We start from the raw sequence: 24,525 nt of genomic DNA on the forward strand, positions 1-24,525 counted from the left end.
TCGATCTCCTGACCTCGTGATCCGCCTGCCTCGGCCTCCCAGAGTCTGGGGATTACAGGCGTGAGCCACCGCACCTGGCCAACTTTTCTTGAAATTATGTCCTCAGCAGGGCATGGTGGCTCACGTCTGTAATCCCAGCACTTTGGGAGGCCGAGGCAGGTGGATCACCTGAGGTCAGGAGTTCGAGACCAGCCTGACAAACATGGTGAAACCCAGTCTCTACTAAAAATACAAAATTAGCTGGACGTGATGGCACATGCCTGTAATTCCAGCTACTCGGGAGGCTGAGGCAGGAGAATCACTTGAACCCGGGAAGCGGAGGTTGTAGTGAGTTGAGATGGCACCATTGCACTCCAGCCCTAGCAACAAGAGCGAAACTCCATCTCAAAAGAAATAAAGAAATTATTTCTTCCACTAGCCTGGGAGAGTAGTTAAGGGCACAGACACTGGCAGGCCACCCCCAGCCCCAGCCCCCAAGGGTGGAGTGAGTGCTGACTGCGTCAGTATAGGCCACATGTCTCTGAAGAGTCTGGCGCACGGTGGGCGACAGCATTTGGAGTTGGTCAGAGATCAGGAGGCTGTCTCTTCACGGTCCATTCATTCATTCATCCAGCAAATCTTTGTTAAATACCTCCTATGTGCCAGAATAGATCCTAGATATTGGTGACACAGTGGTGCCCAAAATAGCATTAACTCCTTCCCTTTATGCAGCTTAGACCCCAAAGTAAGGAATGCAGACAAAAAAATAAAAATTCCCTACAGAGCATGTTAGATAGTGATACAGGCCAGGAGAAAAAGAAACAGGCCACAGAGGCTAGGCACGGTGGCTCACGCCTGTAATCCCAGCACTTTGGGAGGCTAAGGTGGGTGGATCACCTGAGGTCGGAAGTTCAAGATCAGTGGGACCAACATGGAGAAACCTTGTCTCTACTAAAAATACAAAATTAGCTGGGCGTGGTGCCGCACGCCTGTAATCCCAGCTACTCGGGAGGCTGAGGGAGGAGAATCACTTGAACCTGAGAGGCGGAGGTTTCAGTGAGCCAAGATCGCAGTGAGCCGAGATCACGCCATTGCACTCCAGCCTGGGCAACAAGAGCAAAACTCCATCTCAAAAAAGAAAAAAGAAAAAAAAAAAAAAGAAACAGCAGAGAAGGGGAAGGCAGTTACCCATGGGGGTGGGGTTTTATTATTTATTTTATTTTATTTTTAGTAGAGACAGGGTTTTCCATGTTGTCCAGGTTGGTCTCGAACTCCTAACCTCGTGATCTGTCTGCCTTGGCCTCCCAAAGTGGTGGGATTACAGACATGAGCCACCAAGCTTGGCCAATTTTTTTTTTTTTTTTTTTTTTTTTTAAGATAGAATCTTGCGGCTGGGCGCGGTGGCTCAGGCCTGTAATCCCAGCACTTTGGGAGGCCGAGACGGGTGGATCACAAGGTCAGGAGATCGAGACCATCCTGGCTAACACGGTGAAACCCCGTCTCTACTAAAAAATACAAAAAACTAGCCGGGCGAGGTAGCGGGCGCCTGTAATCCCAGCTACTCGGGAGGCTGAGGCAGGAGAATGGCGTAAACCTGGGAGGCAGAGCTTGCAGTGAGCTGAGATCCGGCCACTGCACTCCAGCCTGGGCGACAGAGTGAGACTCCGTCTCAAGAAAAAAAAAAAAAAAAAAGATGGAATCTTGCTCTGTCATCCAGGTGGGAGTGCAGTGGCACGATCTCAGCTCACTGCAACCTCTTCCTCTCAGGCTGAAGCAATTCTCCTGCCTCAACCTCCCAAGTAGCTGGGATTACAGGTGCACACCACCATGCCCAGATAATTTTTGTATTTTAGTAGAGACGGGGTTTCACCATGGTCTCGATCTCCTGACCTCGTGATCTGCCCATCTTGACCTCCCAAAGTGCTGGGATTACAGGCATCAGCCACCACGCCCGGCCAATTATTATTTTTTAATTATTTATTTATTTTTATTTTTTGAGACATGGTCTCACTGTTTTTTTTTGGTGTTGTTTTGTTTTTTCGAGTCAGGGTCTCACTCTGTTGTCCAGGCTGGAGTGCAGTGTTGTGATCAAGGCTCAGTGCAGCCTCAACCTCCTTGGGATCCGGTGATTCTCCCACCTCAACCTCCCAAGTAGTTAAGACTACAGGCATGCACCACCCACCCAGCCACCACGCTCAGCTAATTTTTGTATTTTTTGTAGAGATAGCATTTCGCCATGTTGTCCAGGCTGGTCTCGAATTCCTGAGCTCAAGCAACACCTGCCTTTACCTCCCAAAGTTCTGGGATTACAGGCGTGAGATACCACCTGTGGCCCAACGCCAGGATTTTAAATTGGGAGACTGGGCCCAGACGTGGTGGCTCACACCTGTAACCCCAGCTTTTTGGGAGGCTGAGGCGGATGGATTACCTGAGGTCAGGAGTTCAAGACCAGCCTGGCTAACATGGTGACACCTCCATCTCTACTAAAAATATGAAAATTAGCCAAGTATGGTGGTGGGTGCCTGTAATCCCAGCTACTCTGGAGGCTGAAGCAGGAGAATTGCTTGAACCTGGGAGGCGGAGGTTGCAGTGAGCCGAGACCGGGCCACTGCACTCCAGCCTGGGAGACAGAGCAAGACTCTGTCTCTAAATAAATAAATAAATAAATAAACAAACAAACTGGGAGACCAGGAAGGCCTACCTGTGAAGGGGACTTGAGGAAGGTGAGAGGTGAGGGGGTGGCGCTCTATGGGAAGAGCGCACCAGGCAGTGGAAACAGCCCCCGCTAAGGCCGTGAGGCCAGAGGCTTATTCCGCGGGAGGCCAGTGAGGTTACATGGCTGTGAGCAAGAAGAAAACGTACAGGAGCTGAGGTCAGGAGAGCCAGGTGCAGGGAGTGGAGGACAGATCCTGGAGGGCCATTTTCAGGCCAGCCCTCGATGTTTAGCAAATCTACATGTCCTTAGTCAAGACTGAGATTCCTGCAGGAGGTACTGAAATCTTTCTGGGTTTATCTGCAGCCGTATCTTCATTATCTGGGAATTCCAGGGCTGTCCTTGGGATGCCAGCCCAGTGTTCCTGCAGGTCAAGTGATCCTGAAGGGTCTGAAATAGGGAGCAGGTACGAAATGTCAGTTTGGGAACACAGTGGCCCACACTTGTAATCACGGCACTTTGGGAGGATGAGGCAGAAGGATCACTTGAGCCCAGGAGTTTGAGACCAGTCTGGGCAACACAGTAAGAACCCATCTGTATAAAAAATTTAAGGGCCGGGTGCGGTGGCTCAAGCCTGTAATCCCAGCACTTGGGGAGGCTGAGACGGGTGGATCACGAGGTCAGGAGATCGAGACCATCCTGGCTAACACAGTGAAACCCCGTCTCTACTAAAAAAATACAAAAAATTAGCCGGGCGTGGTGGCGGGCGCCTGTAGTCCCAGCTACCCAGAGGCTGAGGCAGGAGAATGGCGTAAACCCGGGAGGTGGAGCTTGCAGTGAGCTGAGATCCGGCCACTGCACTCCAACCTGGGCAACAGAGCGAGACTCTGTCTCAAAAAAAAAAAAAAAAAAAAATTCTAAGAATTAGCTGGGTATGGTGATGCATGCCTGTAGTCCCAGATGCTTGGAAGGCTGAGGCAGGAGGATCACTTGAGCCCAGGAATTTGAGGCTACAGTGAGGTATGATCTGCCACTGCACTCCAGCCTGGGTGACAGAGTGAGCCTCTAAAAAACAACGACAAAAATCAGTTTGGAAAGGTGTGAGAGCCTCTATTCCTGAACCAATGCAGAGCAGCTGAAACCCAGGGTGGGCCCATTGGGAGCTGGGAATTCACCCCACACCTATTCTAGCCTGATTTCATCTTCTTGTTGGCTTGCAGAGAAGGTGGCTAGGGGACTTTGCCACACCCTTGGGTTTTTTGTTTGTTTTGTTTTGTTTTGTTTTTTATTTTTTTTTTTGAGACGGAGTCTCACTCTGTCACCCAAGCTGGAGTGCAATGGTACGATCTCGGCTCACTGCAACCCCGGCCTATTGGGTTCAAGCAATTCTCCTGCCTCAGCCTTCCGAGTAGCTGGGATTATAGGTGCCTGCCACCACGCCCAGCTAATTTTTTTGTATTTTTAGTAGAAACGGGGTTTCACCATGTTGGCCAGGCTGATCTTGAACTCCTGGCCTCAGGTGACCGCCCGCCTTGGCCTCTGAAAGTGCTGGGATTACAGGGGCGTGCCAAGCCCCACCCTTGGGTTTTAAAGTTAGGAGTTAAATCTGAGAGGAATCACTGAGAACCAAGTCGGAGAGAGAAGTCAGGCTGTAGGGCTGCTGGAACAGGTAATATTTTTTTTTACTTTAGACCAGTCTCCCCTCCTTAGCTGGGTTGTGTGTCATGGTTTGCCTTCCCTTATGGCTTCACTGCAAAGCTCTTTGGGAGGGCCCACAGATAGGTCTTCCAGGGATACGAAGGACAAGGACTTGGGCCCACAACTCAGGCAGTGGACAATAGCAGGCCCTTCGAATGGTAAGGCAGGGAGGCTCTCTAGCAGGCCTGGGGATGAGCCGGGCTCCTCAGCCTGGCTGGCCCAGGAAACTGAGCAGGATCTTAATTGGGGCAGGGGGTGGGGGTGGGGGTGCTGGAGTGGGAGGTGTGGTTACAAGTCCTGAATGCAGAGGGGAGAACATGAGCAGGTGGAGGGAAGCTGGGACATTGTGCTGCAGTCAGACCTGGGGGTCTGGCTGGGTTAGGAAGGGGCACGGGGTCTGTTCCAGCCAGGCCCAGTTTAAAGGAGAGGTTGATCTGTCCCCTTAGGCAAGCATTGGGAGGAGCCTGATTCCTTCTCTGAAAGAATACAGTGTAATCTGTTGTTTGAGAGGATTAAATGAGATAACCAATAACCTCCTCTCCCAGGGCTGGGTGCTTAGAAAGTGCTGAAGAAGAGGAGGGCTTTGGGAAGCAGGGCCCAGGTTGGAAGGTTAGGGGTGGTGAGGACTGGAGGACACTGGGGCAGACTTCACCCCTGCTCAGTTGTGCCCAGGCCCCTCTGCCTGGGCTCATGTGAGGAAAGAAACAAAATGGGCAGCGGGGGTGGGGGGGAAGGGGGTGGGCCTGGGACTCCCACCAAGGCAGGTGGCTGGTGCTTAGGTCCGCTGAGAACTTGGGACCAGAGTTACCAGATCTCCTAATGCCTCAAGAAAAACAGGGAATCTGGATCTGAAATATGAAATCTTCCAGTTTTAAAACTTTGGGGCCGGGCGCGGTGGCTCACGCCTGTAATCCCAGCACTTTGGGAGGCCGAGGCGGGCGGATCACAAGGTCAGGAGATCGAGACCACGGTGAAACCCCGTCTCTACTAAAAATACAAAAAATTAGCCGGGCGCGGTTGTGGGCGCCTGTAGTCCCAGCTACTCGGGAGGCTGAGGCAGGAGAATGGCGTCAACCCGGGAGGCGGAGCTTGCAGTGAGCCGAGATCGCGCCACTGCACTCCAGCCTGGGCGACAGAGCGAGACTCCGTCTCAAAAAAAAAAAAAAAAAATTAAAAAAAAAATAAAAATTTGGGGATTGGCCAGGCGTGGTGGCTCACGCCTGTAATCCCAGCACTTTGGGAGGCCGAGGCGGGCGGATCACTTGAGGTCAGGAGTTCCAGACCAACCTGGCCAACATGGTGAAACCCCATCTCTACTAAAAATACTGTGTGGTCCTGGGCAAAAATTATCCAGGTGTGGTGGTGCACATCTGTGATTCCAGCTACTCAGGAGGGAGGCTGAGGCTGGAGAATCACTTGAACCCAGGAGGCAGAGGTTGCAGTGAGCCGAGATTGGGCCACTGCAGTCCAGCCTGGGCAACAGAGTGAGACTCTATCTCAAAACAAACAAAAAAAGCAAAAAACAACAACAACAAAAAACTTTGGGGATTAACAATACAACAACAGAAAGCACCACACAGGCCAAGTAAAGCCCACTGCCTGGCTGGTGACCCCCTGTCTAGCAAAGGTGTCACTGAAGGCAGGCCCTCCTGGGAGGAGGCTTCTCACTCTTGGAAATGGGCTCTTGATAGACCCAGTTTCCTGGTGATTGCTGGGAGAACAGAGCTGTCCTTTTGGGTTTGTGGTCCTGGGCACACCCCTTCCCCTCTCTGGGCCAGTTTCCTGGTCGGTGAAAGGACCTAGTCTGCGGGGCTCCTGCCCGTTTGGACAAGTGTGTGACTCAGTCCCTCAGCCTCGGGGAGGGAAGATACGGCCATTATAGTGACTCCTCCCAGGAACTGTGCTTCCGGGATTGGACGCAGGGCCTCAGGCATTTTGCGTGTCCACAGTCACAACTGTGTGAATATAGGTGTGTCATAATTGGAAGCTTTGCATGGCACAGTGTAAATATCATCGCTTTAATGACTTTGTTCTGCAACCTTTCATCGGCGGCTCTGGATGCCAGTAGAAGCTTTTATTAATTCTCCCTGTGACCTGGGGAGGACAGGGTCCTTCCTCCCATTTGCTGTTTAAGGAAACCCAAGCTCAGAGCTGGGAGGTGACTTGGCTAAACGTGCACCACCACTCGTGCACCACTCGGAGCCCTGACTCAGGTGTCGGTGCTTTGGTACTGTGGCACCCCTCCTTCAACAGGGGAGAATGAGAGTGGGATCTGAGGGTCCTCTCTGTGCCCATCACAGTTTGAGCTGCAGGGAGGAGAAGAAGAAGAAGGAAAAAAGGTCTTTACCCTTGATTTTTCCACGGGAGGAGAATGTATGAACCCAGGCTACCTTTCTGGGCCTTGTGTCGAAATCCCTACCTGTCTCCTCAAATCTCTTGCCCGGAATCAACCTGGCCTGTGTTCTCTGCGGCACTCTGAACCTGGAGGCGGACTGAGCCCCCAGCAGTCTAACATCTTTTGCAGTGTCGTGAATAGCGCCTGTTTTCGCAGGGGCCCAGTGCTCCGCCTGGAGAGGAGAGAGAACCCGGCAGGCGGGGAGAGAAGACTTTGGGTCTAGACCCTCCCCTCCCATCACCCCCGCTTTTTGTGCGCCCTCCTCTTCCCCTCTTCCCTGTGTCCCCTCAGCCCGTCTTTTCCACCTGTGCCCTGGACTGCATTAGGGTGTCAGTATCTGTGCGCTCCCCTACCCCCACGCGTAAGCCCGCGCTCCTGCACTGGGGCTGGGGGACTGCGTCTCGCGGCTGCGGCCCCCAGCGCGGAGGGCGCGGGCCCTTTAAATCCTCCGGGGCGGCGGCGGCGGGCCGGGGATGACATCAGCGGGCGGGCCCGGGGCTCAATGGGAGCCGGCGGGCGCGCGCGGTGCGGGAGCGCGCGAGCCGGCGGCGGGGGCGGGCGGGCAGGAGGCCGGGAGGAGGGAGGCGGCGGCGGCGGCGGCGAGAGCCCAGAGCCAGAGCCCGGCCGGGGCCGAGCGGAGCGCGGCGGCGGCGGCGGCGGCGGCTGGGCCAGGAGAGGCTGGCGCGCCGGGCGGCTCCGCGAATCCTCCGGCATCCGCCCCGGCGGGCCGCCCCCGCCCGTGGCAGCCCCCCGAGCAGCGGCCCGGCACCGGCGCCTTCCCGGAGGGGTAAATATTGGGGGGTCGTGGGCCCGCCGAGGGGCGCGAACCTGGGGGGAATCGGGGCTCCCTCACCCTCTTTGTTTTTGCTGGAGAGGGAGGGAGGGGAGGGCGGACACGCGCGTTCGCGCTGGGGTGTGGGGGGGGCAGCCCGGGCGCCGCCCGCTCGGCCCGGCGAGGACAAAGGCGCGGCTGGGGACGAGGAGGAGGGGGCCTGTTATTTTGCAGGCTCGCGGGGGAGGCCCCCTCCGGCCGGCCTGCCTCCGCCTCCCCCCGCTGGACCCTCCGAGGCCCCGGCCGGCCAGGCGGCCACCCCGGCTGTGATTTGGGGACGCTGAGGGAGGGGGCCTGGGGTGCTGGGCGCCGGATACTGTTGATTCGGGCCCGCGTAGGTTTCATCGGACAATCGACGGCGCCCCCTGCTCTCCCGGCCCCGGCGCCCGGACCTGGGGGTCCGCAAGGCTGCTCCCGCTCGTTGGATGGCGGGCGTTTGGGGGTCCTAAGGTGAAGATGTGTGTGGTCACCAGGCCACCGATTTGTTTTTCTTTGTGGAGAGAAAGAAAGGGGTGGGGGTTATTTATCGGATCGGATTCTCCCATTTTTGTGTGTGAGAGATTCGTGTCTTGCAAGTGTCTCAGGAACGTAAAACTGTGTCTGGGTATCGTTAGAGAGAGGATTCCCAAGCCCTTCTTAATATCCAAACTCGAAGTGGGGTGAACCCCCTCCCCAACTTTCCCCTTAGTTTTCTTGCATATTTTCTTCTTGGCATAGTCTCCTTCCTGGAGAAGGATTTGGGGAGAGGAGAAGGGGACACAGTGTCTCAAGTTGCTTCCAAGCAATGCCTGTTTTGGATCTCCTTTGCTTTCCTTTCTATGATGTCCCTTCAATTTTTATTTTAATCGTCCAAGGGACAAGGGCCCTGGCTCAGGGGTGGGCGATGGTGGTCAGGGAGTAAGAAGCACTGCCCGTGTGCCATGCTGGTTGGTAGTTTGTCTAATTTTTTTAACCTGCTGAAACTCTTGAACCTTCCTATACACTTTTCCCCCCACTTTGTTTATCTCCCCCCTCCCCCATGGGAGAAGCAGCAAAACGGAAAAGCCTCTCCATTTCTGAATGAAGCCTTTCTGCTCTCCTCTGGGAGGCTTTTTGGGGATTGATGCCGGGACAGTCTAGGCTCCCCCAGACTGGCTTGAACCCCAGGGGTGTTGGGGAGGGCACTGGGGGTCTGGATGGCTGGCACAGAGCAGTCGGGGTCCTGAAGGCCTTGCCCCTCCCCGCTCCCGTTTTCTGCAGACAGCCGGTGAGTGGGGAGAGACTGGGGGTCATGTGCAGTATATTTATGTAAGACACCCAGACAGAGGGCATGGGTATTTATATAACCCGGCGTGGGTATTTATGTAATATAGGATGCGGGTATATTTATGTTCCTTTCCTAACCTGCGGGTTTCCTGGCTGCCGTGTGTGGTCTCTGAATTGGTGTTGGCGGAAAATGGACTGGGGTGTGGGGGGTGTTGCGTGCACACCTCCCCCCCGCCGCCCCCCGCAACAGGGCTCACTGTGCGTGCCTGCTTTTCTTTCTTCCCTTGGAGTGTACACACTCGGGAAGCTGGACGTGTGTGTACGTGGGGTGTGTGGCGTGTGGGTTTCCTGCAAACGTGGACTGCGTTCCCCTGGCAGCGTGGCACCTCAGCTGAGACAGGCCAAGCATGTGGGCAGTGGCCCTTGATTGAGAGCCCAGAGTTTGGCCAGCTCGGGTGGAGGTCCCTGCCTCATGGTTATTGGTGGAGGGCTGGTGAGCTCCTGGGGAGCCAGGTTGCTGGGGTTGGCCTTTCTCTCCTGGGCTCTGCCCACTGTCCCTGCAATCCATCTCCCTCCCAGGCTGGCCTGGTCGTTGGGGGCAGCACTTGGCACGGGCAAGGGGCTGATCTTCTGTGCCAGCACAGCTGCTCTGCAGTCTTCCTGTTTTGCCTGGTTTGTGAGTGTGGGAGACCACCAGGTGGGATGGCCGGAGCCGTGTCCTAGGCGAGGCTGCTACCGTCTACAGGGTGGTGTGGGGCAGGTGGCGTGGCCTCTGTGGGCCTGAGTACCCTGTCTGCGAAAGGAGTTCCCTCTTGCTAGTCCTTGATGCTGGTTCTCTTGTAATCACCCTTCCCCCTGCTTACTGCAGTCCCTGGTCCCTGTGCCCACGGCAGCACTGCCTCCAGGCCTCCAGTTTCCTCCTCTGCTGACCAGGAACAGGGTGTCCAGACTTTTGCCCCAGGCCAGAGCAGAGGGGTCCCTCCTAGGGTGGCCCTGGCCCTGAGGAAGGAGAGAAGCTGCTCACATCAGAACTCCTCCTCCCACCCCTCAGGGGCTGGCGGCTAAAACCCTGGCTCATTGCCCTCTGTTCTATGAGGGCCCTCTTAGGAGACCCTCCTAGTCTTGAAGGACGCCAGCTCCAAACAGTTTATCCAAGAGGCTACGGGCCTCCACGTGAGGTTCTTGGTGTCATGATGTAGAGATGGGGAGGCGACTGGAAGGTGGGTGGTCTAGGGTGTTTCTTTCCTGCCTTCCCCCCATTAGGGGATATGACCTTCTCCTGCAAGGCACGCTGGGCACCGGTGAGGTCTGGCCTCTGGGCAGGGGCAGTACTTGGGAAGACCAGGCCAGGCTGTGGGAGCCTGGGGATAGGAGTGGAGAGGCCCTGTCGTTTCAGAGGTGTAAGAGGGCTGATGCCCGTTGTGATCCTTTGAGAAGCTTCTGTTGAGGGGCCCCTGAATGAGTGTCCCCCAAAGACATGCTTGCTTGGCCGCTTCCCCTCTGGCCACACTGAAACCTGACCTCAGCCTCCCTTAGCTGTTCCCCAGGTTTGTGGAGTGCAGGCTGTGGGCCGCCTGACACCGGCAGAATGTGGGTCTTCGAGTTCCTGGTGGCTTTGCCTGGCCTTGGGCTGGACCCCTTTCCCGGCTCCCCACTTCACTGACCCTCATGTTCCTGCTTCCTCTGCAGCAAGAGTGAGCCATGGAGCTACGCGTGGGGAACAAGTACCGCCTGGGACGGAAGATTGGGAGCGGGTCCTTCGGAGATATCTACCTGGGTGAGTGTTCCTGACTCCAGCTGGAGCCCCTGGGGCCAGCCTGTGGTACCAAGAGGAAGAAAGACCCCAGGATTTGGGGCTCTGAAGTTGGAATGTGGCTCCAGGGGCATAATTTGCCCCAGGGCCATTCCAGGTCGGGAAGGAAGCAGCAGGTAGTCAGTCGGGAGGCAGGCCGGGGGCTCCTCCTGTCACAGGCCAGGCTGGGCACTGGAGGGTATTTTTAGCTCCAGTTTCTGCAGGAGTCTTGCGGTTCCTCTGTGCCTCAGTGTCCCGGGTCAGCTGGGTCCCCAGCTGGGTGTGGGAAAACCCAGGCGGGGTTCACATCCTTTGCCTTGCTTCCTGGGAGAAGGATACTGGTAGATAAAAGAGATCTGGGTTGCTGCTGGACCCCTAGCCAGGCCCCCTCTCTATGTCCTGGTCTCCTGGAACCCAGCCCTGGCAGGCTTTAGGATGATGCAGGCTCCCCTGTAACCTCGGGGGCGGGGTGGGGGGGTCTCCTCATTAGGGAGTTCTCTCTTTTTCTCTCCAGATGTGCTTCCTGTTGAAAGTATGAGTTTGCTGTGATGTTGCATTTTAAACAAGTCACTGACCTCTCAGTCCTCCCCTTGGCCTGGGAGAAATGAAGCTTGTACCTTTCAGTGCCACTTTTGGGGGGCACAGTCATGAGTCCTGGCCCTTCCTTTGTGATTATTGGTCCAAAGGGAAGGTATTTAGTGTTGGTGATTGTGGATTGGGAGCGGAGGCTTGGAGTTGCTGGAGTGAGGTAGCCAGCCCCTCTAGGATTTATCCTCATTCCTGTCCCTGCGCCCTCAGAAGCAGGTTACCCTCCTTGGCAAATGAAAATCAGCTCTGTCCAGTGCAGAGATCACCAAGTCTGTGGGCCTTGTCCATCAGTTCAGAACTTCGGGGTTTCTGTTGCCCCGTGGTTAGGGTCCCTTGGAGTGTGAAATGTGTTAAGGAAGCCTCAATGGAGACTGGGTCGGAGACTGGGAGTTCCCTGAGCACTTCCTTGCAGGGTACTTTCTGCAGCCCCTAGAGATAGTACCAGATTCTTTGGCATATCAGGAAACTGAGGCACAGATGGTCAAGTTGGTCTCTCAAGACCACTCTAGAAAACTGGCAGAAGCAGCCTGTATGCCCACATCCCACCACATGAGTGAGAGCGCGGAAGACAGAACATGCTGAGGGAGATGTTAGACGTCTAGTTCAGCGTTCTAGACATGGCTTTGTGTGGCTGTGGGAAGGTCATGCGGCTCCTCTGTGCCTCAGTGTCCCCATCTGTAGAGTTTGTGATAATTCTGCCTGACTGATGAAGAAAGGTTCTAAGGCACAGATGAAATGACAGATGGAAAAGTATTTTGTAAACTCTAAAGTGCCAGCCAGATGTGCAGTTCATTGCTGAGTGTTTAGTGGATGACTCTCCCCTATGGACACCTGGGAGCTCAGAGGGAGGGAGAGTGTGCGGCGCAGCTGGTTCATAGGTTTTCTCTGCGACGCCAAGCTACTCCCGGGGAGGCAGGCGTTAGGTAGTATCTGCTAGTGGTCAGCACAGTGGGTGTTCACTGAAGGCTAGTCAAGCAAACCAGTGAGAAAATGGGGACTGTGACATGCACAGGCATGCACAGCAGCCTCACAGCAGAATAGAAAAAGGCTGGGATGGCCAGGTGCGCTGGCTCACACTTGTAATACCAGCACTTTGGGAAACCAAGGCAGACGGATTGCTCGAGTCCAGGAGTTCGAGACCAACCTGGGCAACATGATGAGACCCCATCTCTACAAGAAAAATACTAAAATTAGCTGGGTGTGGTGGCACGTGCATGTAATCCTGGCTACTTGGGAAGCTGAGGTGGGAGAATCACCTGAACCGTGGAGGCTGAGGCTACGGTGAGCTGAGATTGCACCACCGCACTCCAGCCTGGGTGTCAGAGTGAGACCATGTCTCAAAAAAAAGGAGGCCAGGAGCTGTGACTCACGCCTGTAATCCCAGCACTTTGGAAGGCCAAGACGGGCAGATCATTTGAGGTCAGGAGTTCGAGACCAGCCTGGCCAACATGGTGAAACCCTGTCTCTACTAAAGATACAAAAATTAGCTTGGTGTGGTGGCACATGCCTGTAGTCCCAGTCTCTGCACTGGACAGAGCTGATTTTCATTTACCAAGGAGGGTAACCAAGGCACAGAGGTGTGTCTAGCCTGCTTCTGAGGGCGCAGGGACAGGAATGAGGATAAATCTTAGAGGGCCTGGCTCTGGGACTACAGGAGGCTGAGGCAGAAGAATGGCTTGAACCTGGGAGGCGGAGGATGCAGTGATCTGAGATTGCGTCATTGCACTCCATCCTGAAAAAGAAGGAAAGAAAAAGGCTGAGATTTGGGGGTCAGTCCAGGTTCAGATCGCCAGTCTGTTCCTCATTTGTTGTGTGACCTGGAGTAAGTCACTGTATCATGCTGAGCCTCAGTCTTCACATCTGAAATGAGTGTACCCAGCTCCTTACTGTGTGAAATTGGAGTGGGTGTAAAGGACCCTCGTATGATTGAAGCTGTTGGGTTCAGCACTGAAGCCTGGAGCCACTGGCTGGAGGTCAAAGGGCATGGAGACAGCTCTTGGCACAGCCTTGTTCCTAGACAGTGCCCATCCCAGGTCCCGTCTTGTCTTTTTGCGGACAGGAGACTGAGGCCCGTGGCTGGAGGAGGGTAGCCCAAGATCACTCAGAAAATCCAGAATCTCGTGTGGTGGGACCTCCCTGGGGACAGGACTTCCTGTTTATCTGCATAGTCATCTCATTCATTTAAAAAACTAAGTCCAGATTTACTCCTCTTTGTACTGGCTCTGGAGTAAATTCAGCCTAGGTTTGGGTGCTGGTGCTCCCTTTTATGAGCTGTATGCACTTGGGCAGGTGATGACCTTGTCCATCCTCGGCTTCCCCATCTGCAAAATGGGGTCATGAGAAGTAATGAGGTTATGGTGTGTAAAGTACCCGCGTGTGCTGGGCCCAGCAGTAGGTGCTGTACGCTGTGCCCCCCCCCCATTGCCCCCACCATTGGAACTGTTTTCGAAGGGTCTGGGTCCTCTGGGTCTGAGTCTAGGGAAGCGAGTCAGACTCCTGACTCTCTGTGTTCCCTGGTGCAAGGACCTCGGGGGACCCTGCCCCGACTCACCATCCTGCCAGCACCCTCCTGGGCCCCTGTCGTGTTGGTTTGGGGACAGTGGTGATTGTAGGGCATCCCTGGCCAGCCTCGCCGGCTCCATTTATTCAATGCTCTGGCCACATTCTTATCCCCAGTGCCGTGCCAGGGCCTGACTCCAGATGGCCTCTGCAGGTGGGGCTGGATGTGTCCTCCAAGCCCTGCTTTCCAGGATCACCTGAGGGCCAGCACACTATACATGTGACTTCTGCCCTTCCTCCCTTTGCATCATAAGGGGTCAGCCAAGAGAGTGGGGCCTGCTTTGTTAAGGCCCTGCTGTTGCCCATCCAGGGTCCAGAGGTGGCCAAACTGGGCCCATTCTCTAGACTTGCATCCTGGGGAACTCTCTAGACCTCTTAGAGTCTCTGGTCCTCAGCTCTGAAGGGAGAACAGTGTTCTCCACTGATGGGGGGTTCCAGGGGTGAGAGTTAATGCAGGGAATACTCCAGGCCTCTGATGGGTGGGAACTGAGGTTGTCCTCGCTGCTGCTGCTGCTGCTGCTGCCGCCGCCGGGACGGGTGGGCTTCATCCCTTGTCCTCCAGTCTAACCGGGTCCCCGATTGTGTCCATGTGTCTGTGTAGGTGTCAAGTAGGCCCCCATGTGAGGCTGGCCATGCCTGTGGCCACTTGGAACTTGCCAAGTTCCCAGCCCCTCTAGGGCCAGCCAAGTCCAAGCCCTTTTCTGTGTCCAAGTTTGTTTTGGGAACTGGCAGTCCCCCCACTGTGTCTAACTCATGGGACATCTTCTGTTCCTGAAATTGGGCAGTTCTTCCAGCTTCTAGGCCTTCGCATGGGGGGCACCCCTGCATCTATGCTCAGCTGGCTGCCAGACACAGCCTTTGCCGGGAGGCCTCACCTGGAGTTGGAGTGGAGAAAAAACACAGGGACTTTGGGGACTAAGACTGAAATTCTGGCTGTGCCCCAACCAGTTCTGTCAGACCTCAGGCCAGTTACCTAACCTCTCTGAACCTCAGCTTAGTGGTTGTAAGAATTAAGGGAGCTCAGAGAAAAGCCTGGCAGCTTCCTGACAGAATTTAGAGGCCACCAAGGAACTCATTGGTGGCAGGACCTGCTGCAGGGGGAGGCAGCTCTGGCAGGTTTCCAGCACTTGCGGGAGTCAGAGGCTTTGCCTAGCAGCTTGGATCCCTGTCCCTGGGACATGTGTGGCATGTGATCATTTGACCTTTGGTGTCTGTTTTTCCACATGTCAAACAGAAATGCAAACAGTAGGCCGGGTGCAGTGGCTCATGCCTGTAGTCTCAGCATTTTGGGAGACCAAGGTGGGCGGATCATTTGAGGTCAGGAGTTTGAGACCAGCCTGGCCAACATGCAGAACCCCATCTCTACTAATGATACGAAAATTAGCCAGGCATGGTGGTGTCTGCCTGTAGTCCCAGCTACTCGGGAGGCTGAGGCATGAGAATTGCTTGAACCCAGGAGGCAGAAGTTGCAGTGGGCTGAGATCATGCCACTGCACTGCAGCCCGGGTGACAAAGTGAAGCTATGTCTCAAAAAAAAAAAAAAGAAAGAAAGAAATACAAACAGTAGTACTCGACGGGTGGGATAAGGGCTCGATGGGAGGAGGGCCCCGTCTACCCACTACCTCCTCGGCACCCCCCCAGCACCCCCCCAGCACCTCCCCAGCACCTCTCCTCCCTGCACACATCTGCCGAATCACCAAGTACTGCAGGCCCTGCCTCCAAAGTGTCACTCATTCTCTGCACCCTGCCCGGGCAGGGCCACTGTCAGCTCATGCCTGGTCTCTGTAGTGGCCTTCCCAGGCCTTCCACTACCCCTTTAGCCTCCTCCAGCCCTTTCTTATCCACCAGGTAGCCTCAACAGGGTGATTTTTGTCCCCCAGGAGACATACGTCAAGATCTGGAGAACTTTTGGTTGTTACAATTCAGGGGGAAGGAGGTGACCTGGCATCTAGTGGGTAGGAGTCATGGGTGCTGTTAGATGCCCTGTGGTGCCCAGGGCAGCCCCACAGCCAGGAGTTCTCCAGCTCCAGCGTCAGGAGTGTCAAGGCTGAGAGATCCTGTGATCACACACCTGAACATGGCCCTTGGTGCCTCGGGCTGAAGGCCAGGATCTTAGCTGGCCATTCAAGACCAGATCTCTCCCCTGCCCACCTCTTGCACTGTGTTTTTCTGCCACTCCAGGGTTCCCGCTGCACCCGCTCCTATTGGGCCTCTGCCTGTGCCGTGACCTCTCTTGTCTGTCCAGTACAGTCCTGTTTGGGAGCCAGGAGCCCTTGCAGCCTGCCTTCCCGGAGGCTCTCCTTTCCTCCATAGCGTGACTCACTCCCTCTTCCCCTCCTCCCACTGGCTGGACACCGGCTCATCTCTAGCCTAGGGGCTGCACTTCCCATCAAGCCGGACATCGTAGAGCATTGACTGTGTGTCAGGCACTCTCCTAAGCATGTTCGTCCCTCAGAACATCCTAATGAGCCAGGTAGTGTCATTGGTTTACACCTGAGGTGCCTGGGGCTCTGAGGGGTCAAGTGCCTTGTCTGAGGACCCCGGCCAGGGGATATCCAAGTCAGGATTTGGGCTCTAGCAGGTTGGCTCTGAAACTCACACTTTAACTGCTGCACTCTCCTGCCTCTCTGCTCGTGGGGAAATGGAGCACAACCAGGGGACTCTAAGGAGCCGAGCGCCCCTCCCGTGCCATATTCTCACTGCCCCCTGGAAACCTGTGTGGCTTATCCCAGTGATGAGCATTGATGTATCAAAAGCTCTTTACAGTTTGCAAAGTACTTTCTTTCCTATTGCTGGCTAGATTGAGTTATTCATTCTATTTTTCTTTTTCTTTTATTAAAAATCCAAATACACACACAAAACTAAAAATCAAAACACAAAAATGTGTTAAGTGAAAGAAGCCAGTCACAAAAAATCACATGTATGATTCTATTTGATTCTATTTTTGTGAAATGTCCAGAAAAGACAAATCCATAGAGACAGAATGTAGATTAGTTGGGGGGCAGGGGATGGAGCGAGGAGATAGGGCCTGACCCCACTAAAGGCTACAGGTGTTTTCAGGGTGATGAAAATACAGCCCTCCTGGGCCAGGCACGATGGCTCACGCCTGTAATTCTGGCACATTGGGAGGCTGAGGCAGGTGAATCACTTGAGCCCAGGAGTTGGAGACCAGCCTAGGCAAGATGGCAAACCCTGTCTCTACAAAAAATATAAAAATTAGCCGGGTGTGGTGGCTGGCACCTGTAGTGCCAGCTACTTGGGAGGCTGAAGTGGGAGGCTCACTTGCGCCCCAGAGGTTGAGGCTGCAGTGAGCTGTGTTAGTGCCACTGCAGTCCAGCCTGGGTGACAGATTGAGACCCTGTCTCAAAAAGAAAATACAGCCCCCCACCCTCGGTACCTGTGGGGAATAGGTTCCAGGATCCCCCTCAGATACCAAAATCCTCTGATTCTCAAGTTCCTAATATAAAAAACTAGAGTATTTGTGTATAACCTATCCGCATCCTCTATATACTTTGTTTTTTTGAGACGGAGTCTCGCTCTGTCGCCAGGCTGGAGTGCAGTTGTGTGATCTCGGCTTACTGCAACCTCCTCCTCCCAGTTTCAAGAGATTCTCCTGCCTCAGCCTCCTAAATAGCTGGGATTACAGGCACTTGCCACCACGACTGGCTAATTTTTGTGTTTTTAGTAGAGATGGGGTTTCATCATGTTGGTCAGGCTGGTCTGGAACTCCTTACCTCGTGATCCACCTGCCTGGTCTCCCGTAGTGCTGGGATTACAGGCGTGAGCCACTGCACCCGGCCTTTTCCATATACTTTAAATCATCTCTAGATTATTTATAATACCTGATACAATGTAAATGCTATGTAAATAGTTATTGTACTGTATTTTTAATTTTTATATTATTTACCTATTTACTTTTGAGACATGGTCTTGCTCTGTCACCCAGGCTGGAGTGTGGTGGCGTGATCATAGCTCACCGCAGCCTTGACTTCCTAGGCTCAAACAATCCTCCCGCCTCAGCCTCCCAGGTAGCTGGGACCACAGGCACGTGCTACCATGCCTGGCTAACTTTTGTATTGTTTGTAGAGATAGGGTCTCACTATGTTGCTTAGGCTGGTCTCGAACTGCGGAACTCAAGTAATCCTCCTCAGCCTCCCAAAGTGCTAGGACTACAGATGTGGATCACTGCACCCAACCTATTTCTTTTTTTTTTTTGAGACGGAGCCTTGCACTGTTGCCCAGGCTGGAGTGCAGTGGTGCGATCTCGGCTCACTGCAAGCTCTGCCTCCTGAATTCATGCCATTCTCCTGCCTCAGCCTCCCGAGTGGCTGGGACTACAGGTGCCTGCCACCACGCCCGGCTAGTTTTTTGTACTTTTAGTAGAGACGGGGTTTCACCATGTTAGTCAGGATGGTCTAGATCTCCTGACCTCGTGATCCACCCACCTCGGCCTCCCAAAGTGCTGGGATTATAGGCGTGAGCCACCGCACCCAGCCCAACCTATTTCTTATTGTTGTATTGTTATTTTTTTCCCCATGTATTTTTGATCTATGGTTGAATCGGCAGATGCAGAACCCACGGCAGATGCTGATACTAAGGGCTGGTTGTGTTCTAAAATTGATTGTGGTAATGGCTGCGCAAGCTTGTGAATATACTAAAAACAGTGAGTCGCACACTTTGAGTGAGTCAATTGAAGAGTTATCTGAATTACATTTCAATAAAGGTGTTGAAAGAAATTGCAACTTATAACACAGTATCCAGTGAAGCGTCCCCCCTTCTTCCTCCCTGACCCACTTAGCCCTGTACAGTCATGTTTCTGTTCAGTGTTTCTTTATGTAGCTAGAGCCAAACACAGATACTTAGTTCCCCACCTTTTTAAAGACAACTGAAATGAGAGCGTGGAATATACACTGTTCTGTGCTTTGCTTTTTCACTTCCTGTATCTTGGAGATCTTTCCACTTCTGTGCAGAGAGAGCTTCCTCATTCTTTTTCCATTGTATTCTGTTTTATGGATGGGTTATTCTTTATTTAATCAGTACCCGCCCCCCCCGCCCCCCATGAGGCACATTTGGGTTGTTTCCAAGCTTCTGCTGTTGCAAACAGCCTGCAGCCGACAGCCTTGTCCCTGCCTTGTTTTGCACCATGCTAGGATGTCGGGTAAACTCCCAGAAGCGGGGTTGCTGGTCAGGGCTGAGTGGTGTCAAATCCCCCTCCAGTGGCGACTCAGCAGTTCACGCCTGGAACACCTGAGAGGGGTGCTCAACCACCCCACAGTCTTGCTCACAGAGGGGTGTGTTACCTCGTGAGACTTTTGACAATCCTAGGTGAAACATGGTCTTTCACGATCATATTAATTTGCATTTCTCTTACAAGGAGGTTGGGCATCTTTCCCTATGAGTAAGGCTTTTCTATTAATGATTTCTTTCTCTGTAGAGTGTGTGTTCAAATTCTTTGGCCTATTTTCTGTTGAGTCTCTTTCCGACTGATTTGTAGGAGCTCATTACATATTAGCTCTTCGCCTGTGATAAGAATTGCAAGTGAGTATGTTTCTTACGACTTTATTTCTGGTGTTTTTGCCATGCAGAAGGGATTCTTTTTTCTTTCTTTGGAGAGGAAGGAGCTTTTTTTTTCTTTTTCTTTTCTTTTTTTTTTTTTAATGGCTTCAGGATTTTGAATCAGGGATAAAAATAAGAGCCTTGCCTAACCCCAAGGCTATAAGGCAATTCTCCCTTCTTCTAACATTTCATTGTTATTTCCTATTAAACGTTGAGTGGATACAAAGAATACATGTAGAATACCTGCATGGCATAAGGTATCCCTCCCTGGGAGCCACCGTCTGACATTTCATCTTTTCCTTTCTTTCATGTTTAAGTCTGTATTGTCTTGTTGCCTGCTTTGATATGGAAACAAGTAGAGCTGTGCTCACACTCTTCTTTCTTTTTTTTTTTTTTTTTTTTTTTTTTTTTTTTTGTTGAGACGGAGTCTCGCTCTGTCGCCCCAGTCTGGAGTGCAGTGGCACCATCCCAGCTCACTGCAAGCTCCGCCTCCCGGATTCGTGCCATTCTCCTGCCTCAGCCTCCCGAGTAACTGGGGCTACAGGTGCCCACCACCATGCCCGGCTAATTTTTTGTGTTTTTAGTAGAGACGGGGTTTCACTGTGTTAGCCAGGATGGTCTCAATCTCCTGACCTTGTGATCCATCCGCCTCGGCCTCCTGAAGTGCTGGGATTACAGGCGTGAGCCACCGTGCCTGGCCTCGGGTAGAATGTTTTCAAGGTGCACTTGTGTCATAGTGTGTATCGGTGCTTTATTCTTCTTTATTGCTGAATAACATTCCACCGCGTGGAGTCACCGCATTCCGTTCATCCCTTTGTCTGTGACAGATGTTCGTTGTTTCCACCCTCTGGCTGCTGTGAGGAGTGCACCCCTGGGACTGGGGTCCTTGTGTGAAGCAGGCATCCTTTCCTCTTCACTGCTGCCTGGGATTCCCGGGTGCCTGCACCACTGTTCCCATTCTTCTGCTGCCAGGCACTTGGGCTGTTTGTTCCTGTGTCCATCCTTGTCCTGTCCCCCTGGTGCACACATGTTTCTGAAGGACGTACAGTCAGGACTGGGGTTGCTTGGGCGAGCGTTTGTTTATGTTCAGCTTCACTCAAGAGGTGCACAGGGGCTGTGCCAACTCACACCCCCACCTTTATTTCTTACATGCAAACATTTCCTCTACTTGAGATTTCCCCTGGTTGTGGTGTGAGCCATGGTGTCTTTTGTCAGATTGCCAGCTGGTTGTTCCAGGGGCATTATTACTGAATAGTCTCATCTTTTCCTCTGATGTGAGGTCCTGCTTTTCTCCTGTCTTGAACTCTTCCTGGAGCTGTGTCCCTAGGGGTTGTTCTGGCCTGTTTGTGTGCAACAGTGTCCTACTCCTGCTACTGGGCTCCCTGCTGGCCCCAAGAAGGAGACACCCTGTCACCCAGCCTAGTCCCAGCCCTACATCTCATCCACCCCATACAGCTAGGGAAACTGAGGCAAGGTACACTTTGGGTTTGGTCTTTCTTGTGACTTCTTGAGTTGGGCTGTGCGCCCAGGCAGAGAGCGGGACCTTAGTGTGTGTGAGGGTATTTTCGTAGGGCCCCTTAAGAAGCCAGGAGTGCACTGGGGGAGAGGCGGAGGTGCAGGCAGGACCTCTGACCTAGGCTGGAGGCCAGCAGAGCCGGGGTTGACGCTCAAGGCCGCCATTTACAGGTCATGTGACCCTGAGCTGGGTCTCAGTTTTCTCATCTCTACAACTAGGGAGTGAGAATTGAATGAGGCACTGGATTAGAATGTGCAGGGCTGCCTCTGAAGGCACCAGCGTTGATTGAGGGGTTGCTGTGGCTGTCCCGTCTTCATTCTGCAGGCCAGGGTGGTCCTGGGTTGTTCTGGTGTGTTCGGCAGCCCAGCCCCATTGGGCCCCTTCTCTGCACGTGCCACCACCTCAAACCTACAGACACCGCTGCCCGAATTAGCTCCAGGACTCAGTCCCCTCCCTTAGGTGGTCTGTGAGCCTTTTGCATCCCTGCCCCTTGCCCCACTCACATCGGGCCTCCTTGTTGCCCCAACCTGTGGCCCTTGGTAGCTTTTGTGTGTCACCTCTGTCCCTCGCAGCGCTGACCTTCTTTCCCCGCAGGAAACCTTTGCCTGGGCTCCTTTGCCCACTTCCCAGCCTCCCCCAAGAGCTCCTCAAGGGCAGATGACCCCGGGCCCAGCGCACAGCAGATCTCAGAAATGCTTAGTGGGGTGCCTGGGACTGCCTGGCCTTTGAGGGTGACCCTGGTCCCTTGCCTCCCCACCCCGGGCAGGTGCCAACATCGCCTCTGGTGAGGAAGTCGCCATCAAGCTGGAGTGTGTGAAGACGAAGCACCCCCAGCTGCACATTGAGAGCAAGTTCTACAAGATGATGCAGGGCGGTGGTGAGCGCAGGGTGGGCGGCAGCGGGCGCTGGGTGGGGGTGGGTGGCCATGAGTGCAGGGCGGGCTGGGCGTGGCTGGCTGCCTCTGACCCCTGACAGAGGCCCTCCGCTTGACCCCCAGTGGGGATCCCTTCCATCAAGTGGTGCGGAGCCGAGGGCGACTACAACGTGATGGTCATGGAGCTGCTGGGGCCCAGCCTCGAGGACCTGTTCAACTTCTGTTCCCGCAAGTTCAGCCTCAAGACGGTGCTGCTCCTGGCCGACCAGATGGTGAGTCCCCGTCCCCTCCATCCCCAGCCAGATGCCTGTGGGCCCAGGATACCAGCCCTGCCTCCTGCCCCCAGAGGATGCCAGAGGACTGGCCTGCGCCAGGAGACCTTGGCCACTGGCTATAGAATTCTAGGTGTTTATTTATTTTATTTATTTTTTGAGGCAGAGTCTCACTGTGTCGCCCAGGCTGGAACGCAGTGGTGCGATCTTGGCTCATTGCAACATCCGCTTCCCAGGTTCAAGCAATTCTCCTGCTTCAGTCTCATGAGTAGCTGGGATGATAGGCCTTGCCACCACGCTGGGCTAATTTTTATATTTTTAGTAGAGACAGAGTTTTACCAAGTGATCCACCCATCTTGGCCTCCCCAAGTGCTGGGATTACAGGCGTGAGCCACCACGCCCAGCCAAGGTGTTTATTTAAAATGTGGATTTCAGGCCCAACTCCAGACATTCCAAGTCAGGTTCCTGGGGTAGGGCCTGGAACTCTGCCTGGGGTAGTTTTATTTATTTATTTCAAAAATATTGTTTAATTATAAGAAATAGAGATGGGAGTCTCACTGTGTTGACCAGGTTGGTCTCAAACTCCTGGCCTCGAGCAGTCTTCCCATCTTGTCCTCCCAAGATGGGAATTACACGGGATTACAGGCATGATCACCGCGTCTGGTCTGCCCTGGGTAATTTATAAAGCCTGCGGTCGGTCACACAGACCTGGGTCCTGTTCCAGACCAGTGACTGTAGGTGAACGCCGAACCCCTCTGAGCCTCGGTGGCCTCATGTGAGAGTCTCTCGTTTGTCGGTTGTTGAAGGGATCGAGTGGATTAGGTGAGATGCCATTCAGCACTTTGCCAAACCAGACCCCTCTAACAGGCCGTTAAGTACCAAGCCCTTCATCAGCATAGGGAGGAAAGCCTCTTGAACACACGAAACTGTAGAATTTCGAACTTGGAATGGAACATGAAGATCTTGTACAGGGGTTTTAGTCTTGGTCTGCATTAAGTCCTGCAACGTAGGCTGAAGGTGTGTGAGCAGAGGGTTGCCAGAGCCCCTTGTGGTGTGAAACCCAAGAAAGGTGCAGGAGATGTTGAGCTGTGCTGAACCTGGGACCAGAGCCAGAAGCCATGGCATGTGCATGGATATTACTTTGAGTTTTAAACACTCGCCTGAGAAGGTGGCTCAAGTCTGTAATCTCAGCACTTCGGGAGGCCAAAGCGGGCGGCTCACCTGAGGTCAGGAGTTTGAGACCAGTCTGACCATCATGGTGAAACCCCGTTTTTGCTAAAAATACAAAAAATTAGCTGGGCGTGGTGGTACACGCCTATAGTCCCAGCTACTTGGGAGGCTGAGGCAGGAGAATCACTTGAATCCTGGAGGCAGAGGTTGCAGTGAGCCGAGATTTTGCCACTGCATTCCAGCCTGTGCAACAGACCAAGACTCCATCTTAAAAAATAAAAATAAAAAATCAAAGAAAAGAGGGCCATGTGCCTGTCTGAGTTTGGCATCCTTCGGAAGCCCTGTCTTTTGTGCTCTGCCTCTGTCACCTCTGCCTGGTTTAGGCTGCCCCGTGCTCCCTCCCTGCCCCTCCCCCACATCTGTTGCCTCTCTGGCTCCCTGAGTCCTGTGAGTGTGGGGCCGGGCAGGCAAGCCTTCCATGGGGAACCAGTTGCCTTTCTAGCAGACTCTTCATTTCTGGATCAGCTTTCCTGCAGTACTCTCTTTGTCTCACAACCAACTTGGTGAACTCCCCCTTCAGAGTTCATCCTGATATCACATTTTCCAGGAGGCCTTCTCTGGCCTGCCTCTTAATCATCCTTCATGGTCGAAGGCAGACCTTTCTCCCTTCCCAGGGCAGGGACCATGTGTGCGTTTTCTACCTCTGTGGCCCCAGCCCCTGCCTGGCCCAGAGCACTGGGCGAGGGCCCCTCTGTTGAACAAATGGCCCCCTCCTCCCCAGATCAGCCGCATCGAGTATATCCACTCCAAGAACTTCATCCACCGGGACGTCAAGCCCGACAACTTCCTCATGGGGCTGGGGAAGAAGGGCAACCTGGTCTACATCATCGACTTCGGCCTGGCCAAGAAGTACCGGGACGCCCGCACCCACCAGCACATTCCCTACCGGGAAAACAAGAACCTGACCGGCACAGCTCGCTACGCTTCCATCAACACGCACCTGGGCATTGGTGAGGGAGCCAGGCCTGGAGCAGTGTGCACCTGGGGCCGCTGGCTAGGGCCTGGCTCTCTGGAGCCCTCTCACCCTCTGCCTTGATGGAGGCCCCCAGGCTCTTTTCTAGTGAGAAAGTCCCCACCCCATCTGCCCCCAAGCTCGGACTTAATCCCTGTCCTTGCACAGTTGGGTCTTCCCCTTTGTAAGCCAAGCTGGCCCTGCTTCCTCCTCTGCCCTGTTGGTGCAGGCTGGGAAATACAGGCTCAGAGGTTTAACACGGGTTGCTTAAGGTCATGCAGCTTAGCGAATGCCAAAGCTGGATTTGACCCCGGCCCTGTCTGATGCTGAAGCTTGTGACCTCTCCACGGAGTGGGCCAGGCAAGGGGGCAGTAGGTGCCCTGT

The 24,525-nt window shown here is 53.9% G+C and overlaps 1 protein-coding gene and 1 long non-coding RNA gene across 22 annotated transcripts in view; both read left to right on the top strand.

Moving 5' to 3' along the window:
• The window catches only part of CSNK1E (casein kinase 1 epsilon), a 55,017-nt gene that overhangs the window by 14,215 nt on the left and 16,277 nt on the right, over window positions 1-24,525 (top strand). For 6 of the 21 annotated variants that reach the window (XR_013398583.1, XM_028827237.2, XM_028827234.2 and 3 more), the window contains exons 1-5: window positions 7,255-7,512; window positions 10,492-10,579; window positions 21,580-21,690; window positions 21,811-21,959; window positions 23,911-24,139. Coding sequence is in view for 18 of the 21 variants with exons in the window: in XM_028827237.2 (XP_028683070.1) it covers window positions 10,504-10,579; window positions 21,580-21,690; window positions 21,811-21,959; window positions 23,911-24,139 (565 nt within the window). In the remaining 3 variants the exon portion in view is untranslated. 21 annotated transcript variants of the gene reach the window in all.
• Window positions 12,789-15,110, top strand: LOC144331719 (uncharacterized). Its single transcript, XR_013399088.1, has 2 exons — window positions 12,789-13,418; window positions 13,745-15,110. It is a non-coding gene; the product is annotated as an uncharacterized LOC144331719 (long non-coding RNA).

This window comes from Macaca mulatta, chromosome 10, assembly GCF_049350105.2.
Source record: "Macaca mulatta isolate MMU2019108-1 chromosome 10, T2T-MMU8v2.0, whole genome shotgun sequence".
Classification (NCBI taxonomy): domain Eukaryota; kingdom Metazoa; phylum Chordata; class Mammalia; order Primates; family Cercopithecidae; genus Macaca; species Macaca mulatta.